Source organism: Sphaeramia orbicularis, chromosome 9 (genome assembly GCF_902148855.1).
Source record: "Sphaeramia orbicularis chromosome 9, fSphaOr1.1, whole genome shotgun sequence".
NCBI classification, from domain to species: domain Eukaryota; kingdom Metazoa; phylum Chordata; class Actinopteri; order Kurtiformes; family Apogonidae; genus Sphaeramia; species Sphaeramia orbicularis.
Genome location: NC_043965.1, coordinates 37,607,042 through 37,626,209, shown reverse-complemented (window position 1 = coordinate 37,626,209; position 19,168 = coordinate 37,607,042). Strand labels below are relative to the sequence as shown.

The 19,168-nt window shown below is 34.5% G+C and overlaps 1 protein-coding gene across 1 annotated transcript; it reads right to left on the bottom strand.

The window, feature by feature from the left end:
- Positions 1-508: 508 nt before the first annotated feature.
- ap3m2 (adaptor related protein complex 3 subunit mu 2) lies at positions 509-12,403 on the bottom strand. Its single transcript, XM_030143848.1, has 9 exons — positions 12,300-12,403; positions 7,427-7,719; positions 7,142-7,313; positions 6,291-6,428; positions 4,789-4,874; positions 4,454-4,587; positions 4,076-4,283; positions 3,629-3,773; positions 509-1,723 (listed from the first exon to the last, which is right to left on the bottom strand). Exons 2-9 carry the CDS (start codon positions 7,697-7,699, stop codon positions 1,623-1,625), a joined length of 1,257 nt encoding a protein of 418 aa, XP_029999708.1. The 5' UTR covers positions 7,700-7,719; positions 12,300-12,403; the 3' UTR covers positions 509-1,622.
- Between the last annotated feature and the right edge of the window lie 6,765 nt (positions 12,404-19,168).

The following is a 19,168-nucleotide window of genomic DNA, read 5'->3' as shown; positions in this document are numbered from 1 at the left end:
CCATCTTCAGCAATATTTCTGAGTAATGACACCAGAAAGGTCATTTTGAGTGCTGTCCCTTTAAATGCACATGAGCCGCTTCAGGCCCCGCCCCCTCCAGGTTGTTGGCTGTGCTGCTCTGTCCTGTTCAACCAACAGCTGAACATTTTAGCTCATCAGCTCAAAGTTTGGACATATTTTCAGTTTTTACAACCGCTGCTGCTGATAAACAATTATGTCGTACTCTGAGAAATGTTCGTCGGAAGTCTTTATCTTATATGTGCTAATGTCATGACGTAACTACCTATAGACGTAACAAATTAAGAAGGAATTGAAACAAGTTGTAGAAATCCACTAGATTTTTGCCAAAATGAATATAAAGATAGCTTTGCAGCACCTGGAGGGTTCAAATTCAAACTTTATGAACTATTAGGGTCCAAATACACAAATAAATGAACCAAAGACGAATAAAAGTGGGTTTAGCAAAATATGACCCCTTTAAGTTTTTTAACCTTTTTTTTTTTTTTTAAATTTGCAATATATTCAGTAGCATCCCTTGGTCTAATTAATTCAGAAGGTGCTGATTCAGAAGCTTTCAATAATTTAATGACAGAATTTATCATCTCCTATGATTAATAAATAACTTGAATAAAAAGGAGAGCATGTACCTGACAAGAACAATCTTCCTAATGAACAGCTCATCTTAACACCCAGTTCACTTCACACAGATGAGAAAATCCATGATTTTCTCATGAGGACGGCTTCAGTTTCACATTCTCATGTTATGTTCCAGTGTTGAGGACAAAAATGGTCAAGTATGAAATTGAGAAAATATGAATTTCAATCAAAAACACAGAAAAAAATGACAAAGGTGTGGGAAGAGGCTAAGGGGAAGTTAAAAAAAAAAAAAAAAAAAAGTGGTAACAGGGCTCTTACCCTAAAAAGTACACAAAAAGGGAAAAACAGAACAATATTCATCAGTAGTTTATGTGAACAGTAGAGGCTTAACAGGAAAAACTTTCAGACACTGCCTCTGGTGTCTTCAGTATTTGGTGTATTACTGCACTGTGAGGTAATTCTCTTTGATGCAGAGGTTTTCTGACAAGAGAAAAGGCCGTATTACATAACCCACACATTCACAATTTAGTACTGTTGGTCAAACATCCAGCATTATTATTGTCCTGAATGGAAGTCACTGACACGCCTATATCCAGATAAACATACTGATAATGAAATACCGTGAGGAAAAGAGGTGGACGGACCAGTTTCTCAACTAAAGCAGCCTGAACTTAACCTGACCAAACCCCAGCGGGCATTTACTTTACAGGCAAATATTTGGTTTTCATTGGACGCAAGACTGAAATTATCAGTGAAAAATGGTGCAAACATAACATTATGTATCATTAAGCTGGTTTCAATGTGCAGATTCAGTCAAAGCTCCAACATATTTACTGAATATCTGACCCTTCCTGTGTTCTCTGGGTGAAATGGTCCACTTTCAACTGCTACAAGGAGCCTCCAGTGTATGTAGGTAAATCCTGAAATGCATATACCAAGGGAATGTACCAACTCCCCGTCCCCCCCGCCACATCACCCCTCAGTCCTGTGGTGGTTTTGGTCCGGTTGTCTCAGAGCAGTAGTCTTTATGTCCGGACCTGGAACTTGCCAGCCTTCGTCATGTACTTGATGCCTTTGAAAGGTTTGTACTTCTCACCGTACATGTCCAGACGATTCACCTTCAGCCCTGGTGACGCAAAATATTAGCAGAACTCATTATCCGACCACCGGCGTATTGACTAAAAGCCTTCATATTGTGATGTAGGGTTAAGAAATTAATTATAATTAGCCATTAGCTAGCTTCTTTCCCATAACAGTCACTTTAAAAAATTGACAAAAACTGTAGATAAGTTGATACCATGTCCTTATGTATGTAGAGTTTATTTTTTTCTTATTTTTCTTTTCTTACAGTTTTTGATGATATCTTGTGTTTATAATTTACTAGAGAGACAACATTTGCCGCCAAAGAATGAAGTTTGATGATGATGTTTACAAATGAAGATGATTCTGATTTTGTGAGTTTCAGCTACAGATCTGTGTCCTTTATTATTGTAACTAACTATACAACATATTAAATTGCTTTACAATACTACAGTAAAGCTAGTTGAGGCAAGGTATTTTTTTAGTTATCAACTTAAAAATGTTCCTTTAAGCAAACAGTTATGTTTGACTGTAGAGGAAAAGCTAATTCCTATAACGTAATATTGTGTGTTGGTTCAATGTCATTTCAGATGAAGTTGGCACAATCCAAAAAGACTAATGGAAACTTGTTTTTGTTGAGTCTAAACATTTCTTTTGAGTGCATTTGTTTTAGAGCATAACCACAGTGAAACAAACAAAAGATAATGTTTTGTTGCTGTATTTCACTACTTGCTCTCTATATTCAGTCCATTTTTGTTTTAACAGTCACTCAGGACAGTCTACTTACCAACAGAAAACAAGACCTGATACACGGTTTACCTTAAAGGCCATTATTAATGCCATCTCACACTTGCAGTAGTGGGAAAAAAAAGTTTTTTGGACAGCTCCTGCATTTATGATTTAAGATCCCATTAAGAATCACCCTAAAGTTGTTGAACTCTGCCAAGTGTTGTTCCATTCTCCAAACCCACATGCTCCTTCTGCACGTGCTCTGTTCCGTCAAGGTCAAAACTGGATGATTCAGCAAGAAAATCAAACACATCCACATGTTGAAACTGTCAAGAATTTAGCTTGTTATTTTCTTCTGTTAACAATAAATCTTTTTTTTTTTTTTGGAATTGTATTTGTTTTGGAATTTTCCTTTTTTCCACCACTGTACTTCAAGTCCATGACAGCTTTAAGCTTTTCTGACTATTCATATGCCAATAATACCTTTATTCAGTTTATAAATGTTTCTAATTATAGAATTTCAGTGCAGTGATTTTTATTATTTTCATCAGCCTTTAATCAAACATTAAAAACGTTACTCTAGAATCACACTTTACTTAACTTGCACTTATCAAATTAGATCAGATTAGCATTTAACAATTTCAACTTAATGTATAATTTGTAGGTGTTTCTCGTCAGAAGAAAATGCTATATTAAAATGAAAAACACCATGACACACAAGGCAAGCATCACTAAACAAATTCATTAATGGTTGGTTCCATGTCAATGCATAACGTCATGATCCAATTATATTTTGAGAATTGTCAAAATTGTATTTAAGGTATTTTAAGACTTTAAAGAGTTAAAATACCCATAATGACAAATAACATATGTATATTAAATGATGACACATTACATTGAGTCAACAACATTATGAATTTATCCAGATCTGCATTTAGTAAATCTTTCATTATCCCAGATACTGCTCCAGTGAATCACATCCCAAAATCATGAGATGAGTCTCACATCATGTGAGGAAGTGTATTTCATTGTATTTGGCGCCATCTGGTGGTCGGGTTCATACCACGCACACAGACTGGGAGGATCATGTGGTTATCAGCTGATTCTGCTGCTGTGTGTTTAGTTTGAGTTACTTAAACAGGCTGGTTGCTGGGTGTCGCAGACTGAACAAATACAGGTTAAGATGATATCTACAGGTGGAGACTGTGATGACTGTGTGTACCTGAGATGGCCATCTGTTGGATCTTGAACTGGATGTTGATAGTGGGGTTCTCGTCCGGCTTCGAGGCCCCAGCCTGCAGGCTCATGGTGCCCTTCAGACTTGGGAGCTTCTGAGGGTTGATCTTCCCAACATCCCAAGACAACATCTGGTCAAAGCAAAACAGGAAGGTTTCACCACACCGTAGACCGATAGAAAAAGAGCATCTTCAAGAGCAACAGTTAGTTTTAGATACAATACTGTAAAGAAAAGGATGAACAGATTTGTTTTAAATTTTTTAAAGATCCCAAATATCAAATTATAAGCATACGACTTAAAGCATGTTGGATATGTTAATGCTCTTCTACCATGTCACTGTGTTTTTATACAACGACAATAAAGTATTGACTTGAATTGAATTTCCAGACCCAGGTCATTCCTTCTGTTGCAGATATGGAGAGTGTTGTGTACCTTTGTGACTGGGTCGAAGGTGTACGTTCCCTGTGAGGGGTTGAGGTTGGCGTTGAGGACGCCCCGTGGTAGCTGGCTGCTAACCAGGACTGACTCCACAGCCTTACCCATCGTCTGTTTGGGACCCAGGGTCAAGTCAAAACGCCCCTGGGAGCTTCCCTCGCGAAAGGTGATGTTGTGTTTTACATACACTGGGATGGCCACCAGGCTGCGGAAAAAGACAGAAAGCAGAGAACATGAGTCAGCTCGAACCATGTCCCTCATAAAGCACAGTTACATAAGGTATATGCAGCATGTGTGGGCAACGTTTCACAAAAAAGACTTAATATAAGAGGTTTTTGTCCCTATATGTCTTGAGTGTGACGTATGAACACTAACTTCTGAGAGCTGACGTGGTAGGAAAGTAACCGGAAGTTTCCATCAGGTGGGATAAAAGAGAGGATCCGCTCAGCTTCCCAGCGCTTGAACCGAACACACGGGTGGAAACTGACATCATCAAGCAGCCGAGGATTCTGCAAAACAGAGGAAGAGGATAACAACAACTTTTTTCTTGACCTGTAAAAATTACCCCTATTTTTGTGTTCCACCTTATTACAACTGTATTGACGCATTACAGACATACTCTTTTCTAATCTAATCATGTATTATCAGTCAACTATCAACTCACTGTTTTACTTCACACAAATAGAAAATCATGAAGTGGAAAAACACACCATAAATGACAGCGTGAGGTCGGGCATGCCGGTCAGTTTCACACAGGCATCAATAACTCCCTGAATTTCTGCCGTGATAGTAGAGCCTGAAAGAGAAGGTGAAGGGAGAAAGTCACATTATGACTATTTAAAGAAGTGATATTTTGCTTGTTTAAATGGAATTATGCATTTTAAAACATTTCCCTGTGGTCTACATTAACTGTAAATGCTATGCTTGGGTCTGAATTCTTCATTAATTCAACTCCACAGGTCCATCTTCAACCCTATTTCTGAGTAATGACACCAGAAAGGTCATTGTGAGCGCTGGCCCTTTAAATGCAAATGAGCCACTTCACGCCCCACCCCTCCAGGTTGTTGACCTTGCTGCTCTGTCCCATTCAGTCACTTGTGTTCGTTAATACGACCAAAAACTGAACATTTAAGGTAATCAGCTCGAAGCTTGGACATATTTTCAGTAGTGATGTCTTGACTGTGACGTATGAACACTGGATTTTTTTTGCTTCTGATCTGATTTTTTTCAGGATTAGTTTTGCCAATACCAATACCAACTTTTTACAATAAAATTTTGATTTAAATTTGGAGTCATTATTTAGAGGTTATTATGCTACTATTTTACTTGAGATCACAATTGGGCTGAATGTGGAACCCGAACTAAAATAAGTATGATACCTTTGACTCTTAATAACTTCAGTATAATTTTTACACTTTCCAAATTCATACTGTGGGGCAAATTAGAACCTTTGGCAGGGCAGTTTTGGCCGGTGGGCCATATGTTTGCCACTGCTGTAGCCGGTATATGGACAGGTCCGTCCAGATATTATATGGGGGTGCATTCTGCACTGTACGTTAGTGATGTGTGAATCAGCGGATTACTCGCAGGTCGGGTGAAAAGAATGACAGATTATTTGTGGAGCATGTCCAGCCGGGTCAAATAATTCCACAAAAGATCTGAAAAAAAACCGACTTGCGCATCACTACCAGACCTTGAAGTGAAAGTGAAACTTACGGACGCTTCACTAATTCCTCTAAGCCTACTGCTGTTGAGCAGCTAATTTTCCTTCTCCCTACCTTTGAGAATGGTCCGGATCGGCCTGATCTCGTGACTAAATCCGATCCGATCTCCTAAAAAATGCAAGATTGGCAGCCAATACAGATCTTTAGACCGGATCGTGACATCCCTAATTTTCAGTATGGACTACCACCACTGCTGCTGACAAACAATTATACCGTATTCGGAGAAATGTTCACTGGAAGTCTTGACCTTATATGTGCAAATGTCATGATGTAACTAGTTAAAGATGTAACAAATTAAGCAGGACTTGAAATGGGTTGTCGAAATCCACTCGTTTTTTTGCCAAAATGAACATAAAGATAGCTTTGCAGCACATGGAGGGTTCAAATTCAAACTTTATGAACTATTATGGTCCAAATACACAAATAAATGTACCAAAGATTAATAAAAGTGGGTTTAGCGAGTGTTTTCATTACAAATTCAGCAATACCTGATTTATCAATGATAGCATCAATCTCCTCCACCACATCGAAATAAGCTTCATTGTTGGTGTACTTGACCCCAGTGCGTCGCCATGGTACCACTGACAGCTGGCCTGTAGGGAGCTGTTCACCCACATTGGTGCTACCTGGAAAACATAAATGTGAAATAACAAACCCATGCGGTGGTCTCCATAAATCTGATTTCTGTATTCAGGCTGATGACTGGTAGTGAATTTGTAAAGTGTGAATATAACTTGAGCACTTTATTACTCAACGTCTGCAATCCTCTTTCTGTTGTTTAATATTTATCTGACAGTTGACACAAAAGTCAGCTTGTGAACATCTAAATGTCCTCTAAATATTGACAGTGTGACATCTGCACACATCCTTTGCACGTTTATAGAACATAAACAATATTTGCATATTCTGAATGCTTTACCACCGTGAGCATTCTACCCTTTTCTACATGGTACTCACTTTATTTGATTTATTTTCTATGCTTAGAGTTATATTTACTCCTTTATTTTAGTCTACTTTAGATGTTGTTTCAATTGTGCAAAAAGAATTCTCAAAGTAAGAATTTCATTACAGAATTAGAATCATGTTTATTGCCATGTAAGTAAATAGGGTTCACATTACTAGGAATTTGCTTCAGTGGTTTGGTACATACATATAAAATAAAATTTAAAAAAATTCAATTAAAATAAAATAAAACAAACAAGTAAGGTAGAGTTATAGTGGACTATCCCACAATTACCCAGTGTATCCTCTGTGTTTCTGCTGTGTATATGGCAATAAACGTCTTGAATCTTAAAAATGTTTGGTTTGTTTGATACAAAGTGTGGGGAATGAACTGTACCTGTGATAGTGTTAACCATTGTGCGGAGGATAGTGGGGGGCTTAATAAGCTCTTTAAGGATGTTGGACTCTGTCGCCAGTGGAAAACCATTGTCTAGCATTTCCTCAAGTAACTCATAGACCACAACCACATTGTCCTTGATAGCCGCCTCTGTACACACTCCAAAATAGTCCTGACAACAAAGAACACAGACACAGAGAAGGGGTTTTATAAATCATATCAAAAGCAGACAAGAAAAGCATGAGAAATGTCATTTAAGACAAGTGTGCATGGAGACTGGAAGACCTGGAATGTGTCGACAACTCTGTGCAGGAACTCGATGACGAAAAGCGGAGGGACCTCACTCTGGATGACGGCGACGAAATAGATGCGATGTCGGAGCACACTGATAAGGTAGTGGTGCGGCGTGGGGATCACAGGTGGGACGTTCTCCGGCTCAGTGGCTCGTTCCTGGGCCTCAAAGAAGTAGTCGCACACGGAGCGGCTGACCACGCTCTTCCAGTGCTTCTCCAGGAAAATGTCCCCTGAGGCGTTGACTAGGAACAGGCTGTGGATCATTCTGGCTGCAGGCCGAGAGGCTGCAGAGAAAAATAATACAAACAAATCATGGACATGTTAGCTTACTGCAGACTTTGGGATGATTATAAGAGAAAAATACAGGGAGTCAATTTCAAACACAGGGCTTCTACAGGTGTCTACGAGTTAAATTTAAGACTTTTTAAGACTACTTAGAACAGAATTTAATGCCCATTGCACCGCCATACTGGCAAAAATTCGTTCCTAGACTGTAGGAAAATGATTTGTTTACTCCAATGCCTTGATTCCTACCATTTCGAGTCATTTCTCATCAGGGGTTGCAAAGTTAGCAATAATTGTTTCCTAATTTATATATAAATTGTCGGGTTGGAACGGGTGGAACTAAGTAGACTAATGTTACTTTCTTTGCTGCTTGGATATTTCCCAGACATATTTAAACACAATACAGCCAATAACTTTATGGCAACATAACTTTAGACCTACCATATCAAACTGAATACCTTCTAAAGAGTTTTTTAAGGTATTAAAGGCAGATTTGGAAATTCAAGACTTTTAAGACTCCGCGGGAATCCTGCAAACACAATGATATCTTATGTCTTCAATCATAAAGCACTGTTACCAAATAAAGTGAAATAAATCCTGTCAATGTAAGGAACCCAATTAAAACAAAGGCTAAACCACTGAAAAAGCCTAATAATATCACATCATTAATGATACCATATTCTCAGTGGGGCCCAAACCTAAAATAAACCCAAGACCGCCCAGTCTGGATTCCTTCAATCCCCAGGGAAACTTCCTGTACTGTTCCAGACCTACGAGCATTCCTCCACTCACATGACGGGCATCGTGGAACATAAAAGCAACTTTCATGCTCTGGATAATGCATAAGGAATGGTCAGAAAAAAGCATATCCTGCAGTATAAGAGAAGAGGGCTGTGCACTGTATTACATTCTTAAAATAATCTCAAATTGTGTACCATAAAACACTATAATCCACCTACAGAGATTCAGTTGTGGAGGAAGTATTTGTGTCTTTTACTGCTGTAAAAGTAGTAACACCACAGTATGAAAATAATTATAAGTAAAGATCCAACATTCAAATCCTTACTTATACCAAAATATACCTTAAGTACCATTTTTTGTTTGCTTTTTCTGATTGTTTCGCTTTTTCATTTTCTTGGAGATTATTTTGTTATTTATAAAAAGTTTAAGAACAGACAATTAGATATGTAAATTTTAGTTGTTACACATTTCTGTCAATAAAGCACTCAAAAACCAGAGTTAAAGTGGAGGATAGCCCATTGCAGAATAATTTTGCTACAATATAATCATTTATGTATTAATACGTTTATGTTAATGTGGCATTTTTAAAATCTTTTGTGTGTTTTATTTCATGCTATGCATTTTGCAGTTTCGTTCTGTAACAGCATCTGGGATGTTTTATTGAATGACAATTAATAAATCTGAATCTGAATCTAGTAACAGCCATGCTCATTTAAGTTATTGTATATACTATTAATCTACAACACATCATCATTTACTCGTTTATTTTTATTTCATAAAATGAACCAGCAGAGGCACTGAAGTTGCTTGAAATAGATGTAGTGAAATAAAAAAGTGCAGGAGTTGCTTCTGAGATGAGGTGGAGTAGAAGTATTACATTACAGATTAGGGTTTTCCTTTGGTTCTACAGGTTCCAGCTTTTTCTCTAAATTTTGAGTGATTTTAATGGATCAAGTCCTAAACAGCCACCAGAGACCAAAAGCCTCTACAGATCTGAAATATTTGATAAGTTTTGTACCACTAATCCTATTAACACATGCAGATAATTAAGATGAAAAGTAGGTTCTCAGCTTTTCATCATCAAATATGATACATTTGGACATTCAGAGGCTCCGTAGTGAATGTGGAAATGCAATAATCTTGTTCAACATAGAGTCACCAATAGAACCTATGTAGTTTGACATGTCCAGTGGTTGCAGACACAGTTTTATCTTTAGTTAATGCATTTTGCTGAAAAAAACCAAACTTTTCTACAGTGTTCTATTGTGATAATAACCTTGAAACCTTGCAATTAATGGAAATACTCAGTTCAAGTACCTCAAACATGTACTAATGTGAGATTTTTTTACTCAAAAGGAACATTTGTCTCGCAGCTACCAGCTCTACTTTAACACCGTCTGCATTTTACAATATATTCACTTTACAGGTTCTTTCTAGTGGAAGATTTATAAATCTATTGTGTAAATGTGCATAAACCAATATATATGTAATAAAACTTCATCAAATTCATTGAAAGCATCAGTTAACCAGCACTTTTGTCATTTGTTTTCCTATTCATTTATGAAAGTACATAAGATTTAGCACATTTACTCTCTAAGGCAGACAATTTCTAAAAGATTCTACACCAGTGAAGCAACATTTCTTATCAGTTTTAGATTATGGTAACATTCTATAGATGGATGGTGTAATATTTAACCCATAAAGATCCAAACAACCACTGGTGACCAAAATCATCAACCAATATAAAATGTTTAATAACTTCTGATCCATTAAACCTACCAATCCATGTAAATAATTGGTGTAAAATGCAGTTGGTCACTTTTTCATGGTCATCAGATATGACCCACTTGGACATTCAGAGGCTCCGTAGTTATTGCGGAAACACTGTCATCTTCTACAACATTGATTCACCAGTAAAACCCATGGAGTTGGATCAATGACAGTGGATGGAGACATTTGTTTTATGTTCAATTATTGATAAATTTTGTTGAAAAAGTCACATTGTCTTCATTTTTCTCTGTTTCTAATATTATGACAATTAATTTTAATCTGAGCTCTACATGATCAGGGAATTAAATATAGGAAAACACCTGAAGGCAAAATACAGAGGATAATATTATAATAAATGGTGATAAATTGCTTAAATAAGGTTACATAGAGAGAAGAATTCATTTCGGCTAAAATTTACTTAGGGCGTCAAATGAGTGGCCATTTTTGTAAAAAAACAAAAAAAACAAAAAGTTGTAAGAAATGCATAGAACTGTGTTGGATTAATGCTAATACATTTGTGCACAGACTACTGATATTATTTGACAGTGGAAGCTATATTTTCAGAAATATTGGATTTTGAATAGCACGTGTATGTGAAAACTTTTGCTGGTGGACGGACGTGACATTACCCATGATGATCTGGTCAGTATCAGTACTTTATTAGTAATAAACTTATATACTTACTATTGCTAATTCTCCTCTTATTCATAAATGTTAGTATTGTGGATCTAAAACAATAACAGCTGACACAAAAACACAAAATGTGGCAGTGGACGGATGTGACATGGTTGTTACAGATCCCATCATACTGATGCTCAGCAGCCATGTCATCGTTTCCACAAATGATCCCTCTGCAAAAACTAGTATCAGAATTATTTATTGTATAGTTTATCATCATACTAAAGAGTAAATAACAATATAGAATTGTTATTTCTTTATAAAAATGCTTATTATTAGAAAACTGTTGATTTAAAAAGTGACGTGACATTTTTAATGTATATATTGGTGTAACATAAGCAGGATGGATCAGCACCATACTCCATATTGAACCTGTAAAAATAAAACATGTGATATGTAGTCTATAATCTTATAAGAAAAACTGGGGAATCTAAAAGAATAGAATATTGGTTTTTCAGGTAAATTCAGTTCAAATATAACTTGGCCATTTGTGACGTTAAGATATAGCATTAATTGTGATGAAATTGGACATTTTTGACCTGAAAACATAGTTCATATGACCATCAACATGTTGCAACAGAACTGAAATCCTGTAAATTTGTATAACTTGCATTTATCAACACAAAGTTCCTTAGGGGATTCACTAATATTGATTTCTTATGCACAAAGACAGAAATAAGACCTCTACGCAAATTTTAGCCAATTTGGGAACTGCTGGAAAAGTAACACTGGGTCTTTATGGGTTAAGCACTTTGTTATAGCATTGATTCCACTATTGCACTGATTTTGTTAAAGGTAGCACATGTATCACTAAAGTAAAGTTATTGGAAGATAAAATGAGAGCAGAATGGATAAAGTGGTTCTGTTAATGCACAACACAGAACTGTACTACTATTAAATATAGATAGGTTTTTGTGTACAAATGAAGACAATATACATCAAGTTCAGTGTATCCTAAGTACTAAGACCTATGATAATGTGAATATTATACATATATATAAATTCAGCAGCTCAACAGGCAACATTTGGCCTGTTTTAACGACTACTTTGGTTAAGTTCCAGTGAATGGAAATGTGACACCGGAACAGTCATTAAATATGCGGCTAAGCTATCGAGTTCGGTTACACTTATAACTCGACGGTAAAAGGAATTGAGGAAGTTACACACAACGGTTGTACAAAGATGTGTAACAGAGGAGCTAGCTAGCAGACGGAGGCCTCGGTCCATACAAACAGATGCTCCTCCATCAGTCCCACCTCCTCAGTCTCATGACAGAGGAAAAGCCCCGTCACCCAATACGTGATGAACACACATGAAAAAGAACGTCACCGCTCTGTCTGGAACTTTATCATTCCCAGCTAGAGGCGTTTATTAATTACAACTCACTCACCGAAGACAAATTATACCCGTTCGTCTCGCCTTTCACCTTTTTTTCCAATGAAAGATTAAGCAGCCGTCGTACCTTCCCGTTAGGTGGAGCGGAGCCTGATGGGAGACAGCGAAGTGTAGTGGAGCCAACCAATCAGAAACGGAGCACACAATAGACTCCCGCCTACTTGATTTAGCGATTGGTCAATAATGCGGAAACTGGCGGCTGGGAACTTAATTGTGATTGGACAGTGCAGAAAAGGCAACAGTAAACACCAGTAAAACGGCCTGATGATTGGTTTAAAGGTGTAGATGGTCTGACATTTTGTTTCCAGTATCAGATTTCATCTTGTGGAGTTATTCTCCATTCTAACAAAACAGGGACAGGGCTTACGTAATATTAGGTTATAACCACTGGATGTTTGCTTTGTTAGTCTGCAGAAATTAACGTGTTTTCTTTTTTTTTTCTTTCTTTTTTTTTTTCTTTTTTTTTTTTTTTTAATATGATTGTAAAAATTCATTAAAAATTTGAACTTTGACCTACTGTCCCCAAAATGTAATGAGATCCATTCTGGGTCACTGGCAATCTTTAAGTCAGTTTGGTATGAATTCAACCAGGAGTTTTGCTGCTACAGACATGTAAAATTTCGCCCATTATAAGAAAATGGTGGAAAAAAAGATTTTTAAAATTCATAAAAAATTGTAACTTTGATGTACTTTTCCCAAAACGTAATGACATCTATTCTGGATCACTGGCAATCTATAAAGCAAATTTGCTATGAATTCAACCAATAGTTTTGCTGCTAGAGTGTACAGTTGATTTCTACCAATTCCAGACAACATCACCCACAAATGTCTCACAACGTTTACAACCTAATAACACATACTCATATGGAGGCTGCCAAAAGTCTCATAAATTACAGTAAGGAGTTGATTTGTAGTAACACAGCATTTATACTTCATTACTTCCTATATCCAGTCCTAATAAAATAGTCGATTCCTAATCAGAGGGCTGCCAAACTTTTCTTCAAAATATATGTTTCTTCTGTAAAACATTCACTTTGTACATTTACCATCTGATAATCCGTAAATATATTTAACAAAACATTCAAAGTCAGATACAAATCACAGCCACTAGAAAGTTTCAGTATAATCAAATCAACTGCAGATTATACAGGAATGAAATTATGGTGGAAAAAAGAAATGCTGATCAGCATCATTAGAACATGATGTTTTAAAGCAGGGGTGTCCACCTCATTTTAGTTCAGGGGCCACATTCAGCCCAATTTGATCTGAAATGGGCCGGACCAGTAAAATAATAACAGTGAAAAAAGTAAAATTATATTATGAACAGGTTTACATCTACAAAGTTTCCTTAAAAATCTGAATAACATGAGCAACTTGAATTATCTTAAGAAAAACAAGTGCAATTTTAACAATATTATGCCTCAGTTTATCAGTTTATCATTTCCACATGTTCATTACAATCTCACAAAACATTTAGTAATGGGCAGAATATTGTTAAAATTACATTCACTTTTTTAAAGACGTTTCCGTTTGTTCATATTTGTTCAGGTTATTCACATTTTTTGTAAAAATATAGTTTGGTAATGTAAACATTTTCATGTAATTTTACTTTTTTACACCAAAAAAACCAAGACCAAATTTGGGGTTGTCATTATTTATAGGTCATTATAATATTTTACTGGTTCTGACCCATTTGAGATCTAATTGGACTGTATGTGGAACCTGAATTAAAAAAATTTTTTCACCATTGATTGTTAATATCTTCAGTGTAATTTTTGCATTTCACAAATTCATCCCACGGGCTGGATTGGACCCTTTGGCGGGCCGGATTTGGCCCCCGGGCCGCATGTTTGACACCTGTGCCATAAAGTATTTTAATCATTTAAAAAATAATAATAATAAAATGGGTTATAAATATTAAAACAACACGTATGCACACACCCTGTCTTCAATAACAAGTATAAAGATGCTGGTGCCAGTATTTAACAAATGTAGAATCAGCATAAAAGTCAGAGTTAACAAGTGTAAAAATCACAACATTTCTAGAGTGACTTAAACGCAGTATCAAATTCAAAATTGCTTTCCGTAACATCTCATAATAATATTATTAAAACAGAACATACCACTAGCACTACAGCTAAGATAAAAACCATGTATAATACGGTATGCGTTGTTTAAAGCAACTCTGACTGAGTGAACAGTACAACGTTTAAAATTAACGCATAAGTAACAGAGATAAATATTCGAACAAAAAGATATGAACAATTTATTCTTAACAGAAATAGTTTGTATAATTATATATTAGCTGAACCAAGGTTGTAAGCCAGGAGTCTCAAACTCATTTTCTTTCGGGGGCCACATTCAGCCCAGTTTGATCTGCAGTGGGCCGGACCAGTGAAATAATAGCATAATAACCTATAAATAATGACAACTCCAAATTTTTCTTTGTTTTAGTTAAAAAAAAAACTATTAAATTATGAAAATACTTACTGTTATAAACTATCCAAACAAAAAAGATGTGAGTTACCTGAAAAACTGACATTTCTTAAGAAAAGTAAGAGCAATTTTAACAATATCATGCTTTCAACTTATCATTTCTACATGTGCATTATGGATTGGATCTACAAAGACACTAAACACACAGTAACAGGCAGAAAATAGTTAAACTTGTGCTTAATTTTCTTTAGACATTTCAGGTTGTTCATATTTCTTCAGGCTATTCACATTCTATTGTTACAGGATAGTTTGTACATGTAAATATTTTCAGAATTTAATGTTATTTTTTGCACTAAAACCAAGAAAAAAATTCGAAGTTGTCATTATTTAACTATAGGTGTAATGTAACATTATTTTTTTCACATCAAACCGAGAAGAAAATATGGAGTCATTATTTTTTGTAGGTTAATACTATTATTTTACTGTAGATCATATTGGTCTGTATGTGGAACCTGAACTAAAATAAGTTCCACAGCTTTGACAGTGGAATTTTTGCACTTTTTTGCCCCAAAGGTTTGGAACCTTTGGCGGGCCGCATGTTTGAGACCCCTGCTGTAAGCACTTTGAAAAAGCAAAAAAAAAAAAAAAATATGTATTAGAAATATAAATTTTAGAATCTGCACAGTTAGTGATTACACCTCTTCAGTACTGTTTTGCCTTCATTGACCATACATTAGTTTCAGTGTAGATTAAATTAAATTTATGTTTTTTTCCCAAAAGCCAAAAATACTGATTATAAATAACATTGCCATCTTTTAGCAGTGCTTGCCTTTCAATAAGATTTCTTTATAGGGAGATGATTAGTCATCAAGTAAAATGCTTCCAGGATAAAAGTAGTGAAGTCTTGGGTCAAAATGTGAAATTGTGAGAATTAATGATAGAATGGGATTTACTCCAAAGGAATATTTGTCTCAGATCTACTTCTAAACACTGTCTGCACTTTACAATATATTCACTTTACAGGTTCTTTCTCGTGGAAGATTTATAAATCTATTGCATAAATGTACATAAACAAATACATGTGAGTTATAACACCTGTTCAGATTGTTAATATTTTTTGTGAGAGGATAATTTGTAAATGTAAACATTTTCATAATCTAATTGAACTATTTTCTCATTAAACCAAGGAAAAGCTTTGGAGTTGTCATTACTCATAGGTTAATATGCTATTACAGAGTTACCCAAAAAGTTGGAGCAAAATATATTTGATCTCTTCTGAAATTATTGCGACCATATGATTTATTCTTGATGGATAAAGTGTAACTGGGCTTCAGTATGTAATCATTCCACCTGGTAAAAGCTGATTAACTAGGATTTAAAAAAAATATGTCTGAAAACAAAATTATTCCTTAACTTAATGGGCGACTGTTTTTTTACTGGTCTGACCCACTGGAAATCATATTGGCCATATGTTTGACACCCCTGCAACAGGAGATTACAATTCTAAAACACACTATTATTATTATTATTATTGTTATTATTATTATTATTATTATTATTATTATTACTATTAAATTTAATTAAAAATAACTCACCCAAAGTACAACACATATAAGCAGCGCTGAGGTCCAAAGGGATGAGGAGGCTGAAGCAGGGCGGTCTCCTCTGCTGTATCCTGCACTGTGGATTCCAACTTTTATAAGGGACGTACAGATCCCTTAAACCAGGTCTGTCAAACTCATTTTAGTTCAGGGGCCAGATTCAGCTAAATTTGATCTGCAGTGGGCCGGACCAGAAAAATAATAACATAAAAACCTATAAATAATATACAACTACAAATTTTTGTCTTTGTTTTAGTGTAAAAAAAACAACAACATTAAATTATGAAAATACTCACTTTTATAAATTATTAAAAAAAAACAAAAAACAAAAAAAAAAAAACCTGAAAAAACTGAAATTTAAATTTAAAAAACTCAATAAAATTTAGTGCAGTTTTAACAATATTAGTCCTCATCTTATCATTTGTCCATGTGCATTATGGATCAGATCTACAAAGACACTAAACACTGAGGAACAGGCAGAAAAATTTTTTAAAATTGTGCTTAATTTTCTTTAGACATTTCAGGATGTTCATATGTGTTCAGGTTATTCACATTTTAATGTTACAGGGCAGTTTGTAAATGTAAATATTTTCATAATTTAATGGTATTTTTTGTCCTAAAAGAAAGAAAAAAAATTAAGTTGTTGATTCTAGATTTTTTTTTGGCTTAATTCAAGATTTTTTTTACTTATTTAATTTTTTTTTTTTTTTTTTTTTTTGGGCTTAATTCAAGATTTTTTGCTAAATTTGAGATTTTTTTTGGCTTAATTAAAGATTTTTTTTACTTAATTTAAGATTTTTTTTTTTACTTAATTGAAGATTTTTTTTTTTGGCTTAATTGAAGATTTTTTGCTAAATTGAAGGTTTTTTTTGGCTTAATTGAAGATTTTTTTTATACTTAATTGAAGAATTTTTTGGCTTAATTGACGATTTTTTTGGCTCAATTCAAAATTTTTTGCTAAATTTAAGATTCTTTTTTTTTTTGCTTAATTGAAGATTTTTTTTTTTTTTACTAATTGAAGATTTTTTTGGCCTAATTGAAGATTTTTTTTGGCTTAATTCAAAAAATTTTGCTAAATTGAAGATTTTTTTGGCTTAATTGAAGATTTTTTTGGCTTAATTGAAGATTTTTTTTTTTTGGCTTAATTCAAGATTTTTTGCTAAATTTGAGATTTTTTTTGGCTTAATTGAAGATTTTTTTTAACTTAATTTAAATTTTTTTGTCTTAATTGAAGATTTTTTGGCTCAATTCAAAATTTTTTGCTAAATTTAAGATTTTTTTTGCTTAATTGAAGATTTTTTTTGCTTAATTGAAGATTTTTTTTTGGCTTAATTCAAAATTTTTTGCTAAATTGAATTTTTTTTTTTCTTTTTTGCTTGATTGAAGATTTTTTTTGGCTTAATTGAAGATTCTTTTTTTGGCTTAATTCACGATTTTTTGCTGAATTAAAGATTTTTTTTTTTTTTTTTGCTTAATTGAAGATCTTTTTTTTTACTTAATTGAAGATTTTTTTTTTTTGGCTTAATTAAAGATTTTTCTACTTAATTGAAGTTTTTTTTGCTTAATTCAAGATTTTTTGGTAAATTGAAGATTTTTTTGCTTAATTAAAGATTTTTTTCACATAATTGAAGATTTTTTTTATGGCTTAATTCAAGATTTTTTCCATAATTCAAGTTAATTTTTTTTTTTTTTTGCTTAATTCAATTCAAGACTGTGGAAGTTTTGCACTTGGCAAAAACATCCTAGGGGCCGAACTGGACCCTTTGGCGGGCCTCATTTGGCCCCCGAGCCGCATGTTTGACACCCCTGCCTTAAACCATTACACAAGTTCAGTCATTTCATGTCTGAACACTTGGTCCAGAAGGGGCTTATGAACCCTCAAATACCTTAACAGCCACCAGCGACAAAAAGTATCGACTGATCTAAAATGTTTAGTAACTGTTGATTCACTAATCCTATCAGTACATTGGAATAATTCAGGTAAAATGCAGTTTCTCAGCTTTTCATCGTCATCAGATATGACCCATTTGGACGTTTAGAGGCTCCATAGAAACACTGTCATTTTCTGCAACATTAACTCACAAGTAAAATCCATATAGTTTGATAAATGAGTGGTTGTAGATGCCTGTTTTTTGTGTTCAGTTAATGATATATTTTGCAGAAAAAATCAGTTATTAAAAAACATTTTGAATTTACTCTGAGCTTTAATGAACGTTTACATACTCAGTGGATGAAATAATGGAAAGCACCTGATTTTCACTGAAAAATGCAAAGGATATTATAGTATAAGGTGATAAATCACTTTGGAAAGCTTGAATGTAGAGAAAAGTTCATTTGGAAGTGACCACAAAAAAGTTTAAGTATTGTGTACCAGTGTAGCTTTGATACTGAGCATGTACCTTGTAATTCTAGGAAAATATTCAGGAAAAATCCTGCATTTAATGAAAATACTCAAGTACTAAGGTATATCATTTGAGGCTTTAGTGAATGCAACAACTGTACCACTGCACTGATGTTGTACTAAATATAGGAAAATATTTGATTTTCACAAAAAATGCATGTTAATATGAACAGATTTATTAGATCGAATATAGAAGTGTCAGTTAAGAGGAAAACATTTTTAATAATCTAGTAGAAATGGGTTTAACGTACTACATAGTCTATAAATAAAACTGAATTTACTTTGTAATTTTGTGTATAATTTGATCTGAATGAAAATAAAACCTCTTGCTTCTCTGTAATGCAAATTCCAACCTGTTCTCTAAATAATTATTCGTATATTAAGCGTTTATCCATCATTGTCAAATGAGAAATAAAATGTGCCCGC

Coding starts and splice junctions, on each gene's coding strand:
- ap3m2 (XM_030143848.1), bottom strand. CDS start 7,699: ATGATCCACAGCCTGTTCCTAGTCAACGCCTCAGGGGACATTTTCCTG. Junction 4,588..4,788: donor ACCTCACGCTGTCATTTATG/GTGTGTTTTTCC, acceptor TCTGTTTTGCAG/AATCCTCGGCTGCTTGATGA. Junction 4,284..4,453: donor TACCACGTCAGCTCTCAGAA/GTTAGTGTTCAT, acceptor CTTTTTCCGCAG/CCTGGTGGCCATCCCAGTGT.